The 9,373-nt window shown below is 29.7% G+C and overlaps 3 protein-coding genes across 7 annotated transcripts; 1 reads left to right on the forward strand and 2 right to left on the reverse strand.

Annotated features, from left to right (window-relative positions):
- Window positions 1-353: 353 nt before the first annotated feature.
- Window positions 354-4,462, reverse strand: LOC128883671 (uncharacterized). Its single transcript, XM_054136278.1, has 20 exons — window positions 4,324-4,462; window positions 4,110-4,277; window positions 3,945-4,043; window positions 3,716-3,875; window positions 3,580-3,641; window positions 3,286-3,524; window positions 3,123-3,227; window positions 2,818-3,063; window positions 2,625-2,766; window positions 2,440-2,522; window positions 2,307-2,382; window positions 2,132-2,247; window positions 1,829-1,920; window positions 1,697-1,772; window positions 1,436-1,636; window positions 1,272-1,374; window positions 1,096-1,214; window positions 871-1,045; window positions 705-763; window positions 354-661 (listed from the first exon to the last, which is right to left on the reverse strand). The coding sequence occupies exons 8-20, from the start codon at window positions 2,929-2,931 to the stop codon at window positions 581-583; spliced, it is 1,437 nt and encodes a 478-aa protein (XP_053992253.1). The 5' UTR covers window positions 2,932-3,063; window positions 3,123-3,227; window positions 3,286-3,524; window positions 3,580-3,641; window positions 3,716-3,875; window positions 3,945-4,043; window positions 4,110-4,277; window positions 4,324-4,462; the 3' UTR covers window positions 354-580.
- Window positions 4,463-4,569: 107 nt separating this feature from the next.
- LOC128883673 (ER membrane protein complex subunit 8/9 homolog) lies at window positions 4,570-5,386 on the forward strand. 4 transcript variants are annotated; one of them, XM_054136282.1, is made up of 5 exons: window positions 4,570-4,788; window positions 4,832-4,978; window positions 5,032-5,076; window positions 5,125-5,204; window positions 5,252-5,386. In XM_054136282.1, exons 1-5 carry the CDS (start codon window positions 4,570-4,572, stop codon window positions 5,310-5,312), a joined length of 552 nt encoding a protein of 183 aa, XP_053992257.1. In that variant the 3' UTR covers window positions 5,313-5,386. The 4 variants fall into 4 exon arrangements, with proteins under 4 accessions (XP_053992257.1, XP_053992258.1, XP_053992260.1 ...); XM_054136285.1 differs by having other exon boundaries at window positions 4,643-4,772; XM_054136284.1 differs by having other exon boundaries at window positions 4,662-4,788; window positions 4,845-4,978.
- A 46-nt stretch (window positions 5,387-5,432) lies between these two features.
- On the reverse strand, window positions 5,433-8,321 carry LOC128883672 (uncharacterized). Of its 2 annotated transcripts, XM_054136280.1 has the most exons (16): window positions 8,135-8,321; window positions 8,017-8,079; window positions 7,886-7,943; window positions 7,767-7,830; window positions 7,555-7,715; window positions 7,391-7,507; window positions 7,259-7,334; window positions 7,113-7,191; window positions 7,018-7,047; window positions 6,917-6,971; window positions 6,801-6,865; window positions 6,728-6,745; window positions 6,370-6,459; window positions 6,153-6,324; window positions 5,838-6,029; window positions 5,434-5,773 (listed from the first exon to the last, which is right to left on the reverse strand). In XM_054136280.1, the coding sequence occupies exons 1-16, from the start codon at window positions 8,150-8,152 to the stop codon at window positions 5,622-5,624; spliced, it is 1,410 nt and encodes a 469-aa protein (XP_053992255.1). In that variant the 5' UTR covers window positions 8,153-8,321; the 3' UTR covers window positions 5,434-5,621. The 2 variants fall into 2 exon arrangements, with proteins under 2 accessions (XP_053992256.1, XP_053992255.1); XM_054136281.1 differs by lacking the exons at window positions 8,017-8,079; window positions 8,135-8,321 and having other exon boundaries at window positions 5,433-5,773; window positions 7,391-7,554; window positions 7,630-7,715.
- Between the last annotated feature and the right edge of the window lie 1,052 nt (window positions 8,322-9,373).

The raw sequence follows: 9,373 nt of genomic DNA on the forward strand, positions 1-9,373 counted from the left end.
TATCATGAGTTCAAACGAATCATTTAAATGTTTAATTAAAAAGAGAATTAATATATATCTGAAAAAAAACATGTAAGTATTATTTAAAAAAATCAATACTGGTAAGCATCGAAATGCGAAATGTGTACTAAAATTTGCTTTATTGCTATACTGTAAATAATTTAAAAAAGAAAAAGACTTGCTTAATAAAACATTCTAACATGTTTAAAATCGAATCTAAATTTTTTTTTAAATGGACAAGCTAATGACTACATTTTGTTATGATTCCAAATAAAAATGATTATGATTGGACAATAATGTTAAAAAAACGTCGAGTGTAGATTACGAAAGCGTTTTTGTTTGCGTTCATTACATGTCGTTATAACTTTTTAAAATAGTATTTTAGGTATTTTTGTTCACTATCATTTGCCTTGAATTATTTATAAATTACAAGGTTACAAAAAATAAACCGTTTCCGATCTACAAACATTCAATTGAGGAATTTTTCTAGATGCCGTTTCCTTTGTAAAAAGTTCTAAATAATTGTGTTCAACTGTTACGTTGTTCCTTCAATTGATTGAAGCGACGTTCAAAAAAAAAATTAATCGGTACTTAAAAGAGAATCGAGTATAGCTTTGGAAGTGGATGTTTTACAAACATTAATTGCCAGAACCGTTTGAATCTGAAATGAGATTGATATTTAGGTTCTGCAACATTCATTCTACCTGTTTTATAGTTAATTTTTGACGAATAATTTTTTTTTCCGAAATAAACTGTGACATATCTATACAAATAGAGCATAACCAGAGATTGCAAAAATTAACAATGTTTTACATAGAATTCGTCATGTTTAACATGACGTTTTTGGTCTTCTCTTTGTGTTTAAAGTACCTGCATTTATCAAATCTTTAAATAAAAGGAAAGAGGACCACATCTTAGTATGATGATCAATATTCTGTAATGTAGTGAGAACAGCTGTTAATTGATCACAACTGGATGCCAGTAAAAATGACAAAGCGTTTGAATCTTCTATTGAAAATTGACTATTATTGGTTTGAGTAGTTATCTGTTATACTGGAATTTAAACAATTTCTAATGATACATAAGTTCACCTACTTGATCTAAAAAAATACTTAAAAAAGTATCTAATAGCCGACCAAATGATCGTGCTGCCAGATCATTTGGTAAAACAGCAACCCATGACGCTAGGAGTAACTTGAGTTCCTGAATAATTTCTTCCAAATAAATAAACTAATCCAATTCAAATATCTGATTCATTATAAAAACCAAACCTCCAATTTTCGCTTCACCCGTCATATATTCTTCATCTAATGATAAACTTGTCAATGTCGGAATCCCTTCACATAATTTAACGAGTTTTTTGTGATGATACAACTGAGAAAGTCACAAAATGTTATAAATCGTACTATTCTGACAAACAAAAAAAAAAGATTACCAACATATTATTAAATACTTCCTCTTGTATAGGTCGAATTGTTAGGACCAAATCTAATAGTGACACTTGACACTGTCGAGCTTGAATAATACGCGGTATATGCTTTTCTACTGTTGGAAGTAGTAGTAGCATTCTTCTTGAAAGAAATAGAAGGTCGCAATAAAAAACGGCCGCATACTGTGTATCCTTTAATAAATGTTCCTATTAAAAACGAAATTGATTAAACACTTTTAAAAATTAAAAAAGAACAAGCAAAGTTACATGATGTAAGGTTGATCGTAGAAATAAAAAAAAAGAAACTGCATCTCGAACAGTATCTATAGTACATGTTAAAAGACTACAAAAAACCGTTTGACAATCTTCCACAAATCGCATTTATTTAATGTTTCTAACTTGTCATCAATTTTCTTTAAACTGATGGATTCAAGAACACCTTTTAACAAATTATCAATCATCATGACGGTCTCAAAAGCAGCGGTAGATACCTGTATTCAATTAAAAAAACAGTTTACTATTTTAGAATGCGCAACTCTCAGTAAATGTATTCACAAATATCTCACTAGAGCGTTCTACAATAAGTAATAGAAAAGAAAAAGCTACAGATGAATACAAAAGAAAACGCACACTGCTTTTTTTTTTTTTCAATAATATAATTTTTTTTCATGTTACTAGCAAACGTAGCAGATTGTTTCTTACGTGACATTTGGGTAAAACTAAAGGGCTTGCTTCTAAGGACTCAATCAAATTAACATTTGAATTAGTATCCGCTTTTAAAAGTTCAATTGTTGCTTGCATATTTTTTAAAAGAACATCTAAAATGTGGTTCAACAAATGATAAATTTTTCTAGTTGAAAAAAAAAACACAGAGTACCATGACTTCCATCATGACCAACAGCAGTCACCGCAGGATCCATAGTTGTACACAATTCACGAATATCTGACAGCATCTAATCAAACCATTTAGATGTTAAATACGGTTTGTTGTAAGGAATTATATAACATACACGTGTCCGACGTTCACTGAAGATTAAGTGGTCATACTGTCTACAAAAGAGACTTAAGGTATTTTCTTTAAAAGAGAGAACGTCTTGAGAGGAAGAAAAACGGATCAATAATATAGAAAAACAAGGTCGTTTTAAAAAAATCCACAATTTCATGAAACAATAATCAGTTGAATAATCAAACCTACGTAATCCTTTAAGCTTCGTCTCAAAATCTCGTAAGCGATCAAGTGTGGTTGAAGGAACATTTAATCCAGCTACCAATGTTTTTAAAAAACTAGTGAATTCTGGCCATAATGTTTCTCCAAATAATTCTAACATGTCAGGATGCTACAATTACACTGTTACAAATCATGAAAGTTGTATAACGTTTTGACTTACTCCAGGAAAAAAATACTTTGCAACAAATTCAAAAAATAATTCCAGATTATCAGCTAATAAATTCATTTTTAAACTTGTATCGCGTTGTAAAGGTTGAACTAAAGGACATTCCATACAAGTCCATAATGCGGTTGATGGAAGACTACACGGTGGACAAGGTAATTTAGTACAATCCTTGAGAATATTGCTTTTATCCGTTTCAATGGGTTTCACATCAGAAGAAGAAACGTCTCCAGTTATAACAGTCTATAAAATCATTTGTAGTTTCATCAAAATATTTCATTCAATTTCGACGATAAAAGTACATTGCATATGATGCTTTTATTATCAGATAATTTTAAAATAGAAGTGGAAACGGGATCAATAATATCTTCTATCAACGATGTTATAAGATTTATTAATTTTGATTCCTTTAAATGTTTCAGAAAAATATTACAACAATTCAGTCAGAACCATTGCTTTCCATACATGAAACCCAATACGTTTAGCTGCGTGCCATACTTGCTCTAATGTCAAGGATGGTATTGAAAAATCTTTCAATTAAGCCATTTTGTAGATAACATAGACCCCGATTAATGTGAAATAAACATACCCTGAGAATTAGGGGACAACGTTACTTCAATATTGTGAGGGTAAATTCTTATAAATTGATCGAGACGCGAACTAACAAATGAGGTTAATTGGCTTTTCTTTGAAAACAATTGGGACTACATAGAAAACAAAGAAAAAATATAGACTGAAACAGTAAAAAAGTATTTGTACTCTTAAATGATGTATAAGACAAAGATGGTCTTCTTCTCCCATTTTTTTCGTTGAACACACGTCTAAAATTATTTGTAAAAAAAATTGTAAACGTTAAAATTGTTAACGCTTTATAAAGTAAGAAAAACAAAAGTACTTGAAGTTTCTTGTTGAATTTCTTTCAAAAGATGCTCAGATTCGTTTAAATCGCATTGCATTGTTTCCAATAGTTCGTCTGCTTTTTTCAAATAATCTGAGGCAATATCGGGTTGATCATTTCTCATAGCGTTATCGAATTGGTGAAACAAGCTATGCATCTACAACAACGACGACAACAACACAAGTACGATTGATTTTTGTTTATTAGTAATCAACTTGTATTCTACCTTTAACGCGCCATGTACTATTTTCGTAATATGATCAAGATTTTTGAGCTTAGGTAACATTAAACGAGTTTCCCAAACAGTTGTTGCATTTTCATTAGCCTAACCAGTTAGCAAAATTTTACTGAAATCGACATGTCGATCTTTTTATTGTATACTACTAATGACCTGATATATTAGGTAACCCGTTTGTAGCTTGTGTAAATCCGTTTGAAATTGTTCATACTCACTAGAAAGGGTTTTGATTGACGAACAATAGTTTAAATATTCCGGTAAAGAGGCATTGAAAGATTTTAAAATTTTATTTTGGAGATCAGCTATTTTTATTTCCAAAATCTACAAGAATGGAAACGTTAAACTACACTCGAGATAAGGGTTATACCTGTAATTGTTTTGGTAAATTTGATAACGAAATGTTTTCACTGGTAGCCATATTTTTAAAAGAAACGGTACGTTTTACATTAGACTTCCGTTACAAAGAAAGAAAAAAATAAAGAACCCGGCCATAAGAGAAGTCAGGAACACAATAGGATTAGTAGTTACAGCATCATCAGCGTCTGCAGCTGCTGTCACATTTTTTTTGGACACATTTTCGCACATTTGTATTCATAAAAAGTGCTTGGCCCCCATGGAACAATCTACATCATCCAATACATCTCTCACAGTCTTTGTTAAAACACAAGCTTATTCTTCAATGATGTGTCATACATTCAAAAATCCTCTCACTTCTGTCGTTGGAGTTTTGCTAGGACAAATTGAAGAAACAAAAGCAATTTGTTTTTTAAGTTTCTCTTTACTTCATTCCCAAACTATAAACACCCCGTTATTAGGGTTGGGATTTTCTGCTGTATGTCTCTTAATGTTATTCCCTTTTAATTTTTTTTTTAAAGGCTGAAAAAATAGGACGCCAAAATAACCTAACCATTATCGGAATGTATTTCAGTAATGAAGATAATTCCCTGCGTTTACTGCCTTGGCAAAACACAATTATATCTCAACTTGTATTTAAAGGTATTAAAAATCCAATCATTTTAATGGTATGTTTCATTCAATAATCAATGACACTTTGTTATCATCCTTTCACCTTTAGGTTGATACTCAAAATTTACATTCATTAAAATCTTGCTTATTCATGGTATTATAAAAATTTATGTCAAAAAGAGAATGATGTTTTGCTTTTCAGGTAAAAAATTCAACAACAACCAGTGTCGACATAGAAAAAGGAGCGTGTCAAAAGGTTTCTGATCAAATATCTCATGGAGAGTAAGAATTTATAAGAATCTTATTATAATTCATTTGATCTTTTTTAGACACCTAACAACGTATGACTTATACGACCACGTACACAATATTACCTCTATTCCTGGGTGATATAGTCTGTTTCCATCAAGTCGTTAATCGAACTATTTTTTTTCTTCTTCTACATTTGTTTCGCAAAAATTAACTAATAAAAAAATTATTAAAAAAATTGTCAAAGTTATAAAAAACATTATTGCTTTTATAAGCAATAATTCAAACAAAAACAAAAAAAGGGTTATCTTAAAAAAGATTCAAAACACTATTTTATTGAACAACACAGGCTTTTGCATCTGAAAATTCCAGATTGTATATCAACATTAGATGATTCTATAAATTTATATGATACTCAATAAAAAAAATCGCGAAATATTTTTAAAAAAATTAATGGGATGTATGTTCCTTTAAAGCACAAAAAGTTGGTTCAACATCCGGAGTTGTCATATTGAGCGTATCAGTTATCCATTTTGAAATGTTGGTACATGTTTTTCCGCTTAAAAATAGAGAATTGAAATTATTTCTTTCATTTTTTATCACTGTTAATACAATAATTATATTTAAATTCATTTCTATTATGAAGTTTCACAGAAATCATATTACTTGTTAAGGAAGCATTATCACTGATATTATAGGGCAATGATCTAGGAGTTAAAGAATTACGATCAGTCATTTTAATTGGAGTCATATTTTTTTTTTTTTCCACTTCACAAAAGTGTTCTAGTGTATTTGAAGTTATTGAAGAAAAATTATTATTTTTTGTTAAATTGGGTTCCATAGACGAAGCTTCCTTATCTAAGAAAAGTAAACACAATTTCTTTTTCAAACGCTAAAAGATTCTTTTCCTATTTTTACTTTTTTCTATAACACTCCTTAATCATTCAAACATTCACTTTCTAAAATCTTTTTATTTTCTACCTTTTTTATCCAGCATGGAATTTGTTTTTTCTACTTGATGTTTATATTTTTCCAATCGGTTCAATTTATTTTCCTTCAAAAATGTTGTATTATTATTACTCGCACATTTGAGATATTTATGATGAATATTATTATCATATATTGAATGCAATGGAAGGGGGGACATATTTGTCTATAACATAAAAAGACTTTGAATGATTCACTTATATTAACGTACTTTAAAACATAATGATAAAAAAAAACATATCGAATTGAAAAGAAATTCGGGTCTCATTGTATTATGATTTCCTTCAACTAAAACCAGATTCTAACAAGAAAATAATACATATAAAAAAAAAAATTAGGAAAAGTGGCAAAAAATTTAATGTTAATGACATTAAGGTTAAAAATGGGCAGTGAAGTTTCTATTTCAATGAAACAATCATATAGAAAATCGTGAATAGAATCAGTGAATTAAGATACAAAGATAAACGCTGTATCACATTTTTTTTCTTTAAAAAAGATTATTAAGAAATGCTTTTATAGATGAAAACATGATGTAACACTGTTAGTAGAGTCTTAGATACATTTTTTACCTTGTCACCGCCATAAACCTAGAAACAAAATGAAATTGCATTTAGATAAAAAATTGATATCTTTTTAACTAACCCGATGCATACTTTCGGCATGGTGTGGTCGAACAAAGTTATCATTTTTCGCTGCAATGAATAGTGCTAAAAAAGAGGAGAGTCAAATAAAGTGGATAAGACTTTAACATATTCAACCTGGTATGAATGACATTTCACAATGACGGATAGGTTCAACGTCATCTAGGTTAAACTATAATGGTAGTAAGGAATAATCACATAAATTATAAATACCCTACAGCAGCTCGAGTAAAAACAGTGCTTCGAATCTGAAGCAACATTACAGGAGACACGAGTAAAGATAATAAAAAAATGAGTTATATTTTCTACTTACAATATTCAATGCAGGTCGTAAAATAAACTTTGGTACTTTCCAACCCAAAAAATCGTGAGCTAATTCTTCCGCTAAACACCTTTTTAAAAAAAAATTTTCAAAATAATAAAAAACGATTTGATAAAAGTTTATTTCAAGTAGCTTACCGTAAAGAAGAAAAAGGTGAGTCTAAAATCAATGCAGCAATACATGGATCTTCATGGGCAAGTAGAGATGCTGTGACTGAAATTGCAACATTATGAATTTTTCTAGAGAACAAGTCCAACGAAAAACAGTACCTGCACCCATAGAACGACCCCATAAAGCGATCATCGACACTCGCCCAGTATTTCTCAAATCACGTATAACACATTCCAAATCATTTTTTTCGTAAAATCCTAGGCTAACGAATTCTCCTTTTTTTTTAACAATGGAAACGCGTAAATAAAATGTGCTCAAGTACCTTCAGATAAACCCGAACCCGAGAAATCAAAACATGCGACTGATATGTCTAGTGGTAGAAGTACTCTTAAAATACCACATTGAATTGCTTCTAATCGAGAAGAACAATTTCCGTGAAGATAAATCACACATGGCATTGACTGCGGGAAGTATTTACCAGTACTACAGAAAAACAAACAATTGTAGATGGTTTTAAGAAAGCATATCTCAAACCTTTGAATGTGTTCAAAATGACTACATTGCAACAAATGACCTCTTTCATTTAATACGGTAAAATCTATTTCAAGAAAAACATTTTCAATGCATGTAAATCTTTTTCATTTTTTGCCTACCTCGACGGAAATAGCGCGATCCTTTATATGTGAAACAAGGTGAACCAAGCTGTTCAGTCTATTAAAAAATCCGCAAGTACCAATTGAATAACAGTTGTATTGGATTTCTGAATAGCAACAAATCTTCTTACGGTATAAATATCTCGAGGTGGTCGAATAATAGCCCGCCATATATCCTCATAAACATCTGTTACCTACATATTCGTTTAACCAACTGTAATTTTCGTTTACATTCTTTTAATAACAAACCTTTGAAAAAATGCCCATTCCATAACTTTTTAAAATTCTGTGTTTTTTTATAATAAATAATTATTTGAAAAAATAAACAATTTTAAAAATAATTGCAACAATAATCAGAAATGCTTTGTTTCATATTTTAAGATAGTAAAGTAAAACTTTTATTATACATCGGTTCAACTGGGCCAGTTGTAGTCATATGTACGAGTTGTGTGACACAATTTCTGCAGATAATATGCGTTTGTTTGTGTGTGTGCGCTTAATAAGGCAGACAATATTTTATTCATATATATTTACTGTGTTTTCCTTTTGTCAACAAATAAAACCAGTTTGAAAACATTTTAAAAAAAATTAACGTTAACGCAAATAATTAAATAAAAAACAATCAAACATTTACAGTAACCATTTCAAGTTATCAGACATAAAAAATCACAGTCCCGCTGTATTCTATCATATATATATGTTTTTCTGTAGTGATGCTAGCGAAAGAAATGATAAAAAAAAAATCTCGTCAAGTTTTTGTCCACCTGAAAACAAATGAAAGTCATTACGTCTCATACATGAGTTTTAAACAAGCTTAAACAAAATATCCTTCAATTGCAAAAAAAATCATTGACTTTTTTCACAATCCATTTCCACCAAAGTCGTAATTACAAATGAATTAAAACATTAATTTCATGCTTTGTAATAGCTTTCAAACACGGTGGAACCTACCAGTTTTTGCTTAATGCTAAATTTATTATGTTTCAGAATTTCGTATTATTTTTTATACAAAATCAAAGGAGTCAAATAAATGGAATTAAATATATTTTTTTTAAAACACAAAAGAAAGACAAACGGTTTAAAATTTGATTAATGAAAATTTTCCTAATTATCTTTAATGTAAAACAGATAACAGCTGAAAAAAAACGTATCGTTACAATGTAAGTCATTCAGTACTTTAATTGGTAAAACATCGATACAACATATTGTTTCTCTCTTTTATAAAGTGTCATCCAATTTGAGGAAAAGCGAAATTGGGTTATGTCAGAGAAAACCTTTAAACACATTATGTTTCGTTTACAAAATAATAGTAACAATCAATTCTTGGAGTTTTACTCAGAAAACTGTAAACGAATTTTGACTTTGCATCGATAACATGACAAAGGTTTCATGAACCTATGGTGTCCATGATGACCCTTGAAAACAAAAACAAAGACTAAAAGAATAATGTCATTGTTAGAAAAAAAGAATAAATTCTATGATTTATAA

This window comes from Hylaeus volcanicus, unplaced genomic scaffold (assembly GCF_026283585.1).
Source record: "Hylaeus volcanicus isolate JK05 unplaced genomic scaffold, UHH_iyHylVolc1.0_haploid 12237, whole genome shotgun sequence".
NCBI classification, from domain to species: Eukaryota; Metazoa; Arthropoda; class Insecta; order Hymenoptera; family Colletidae; genus Hylaeus; species Hylaeus volcanicus.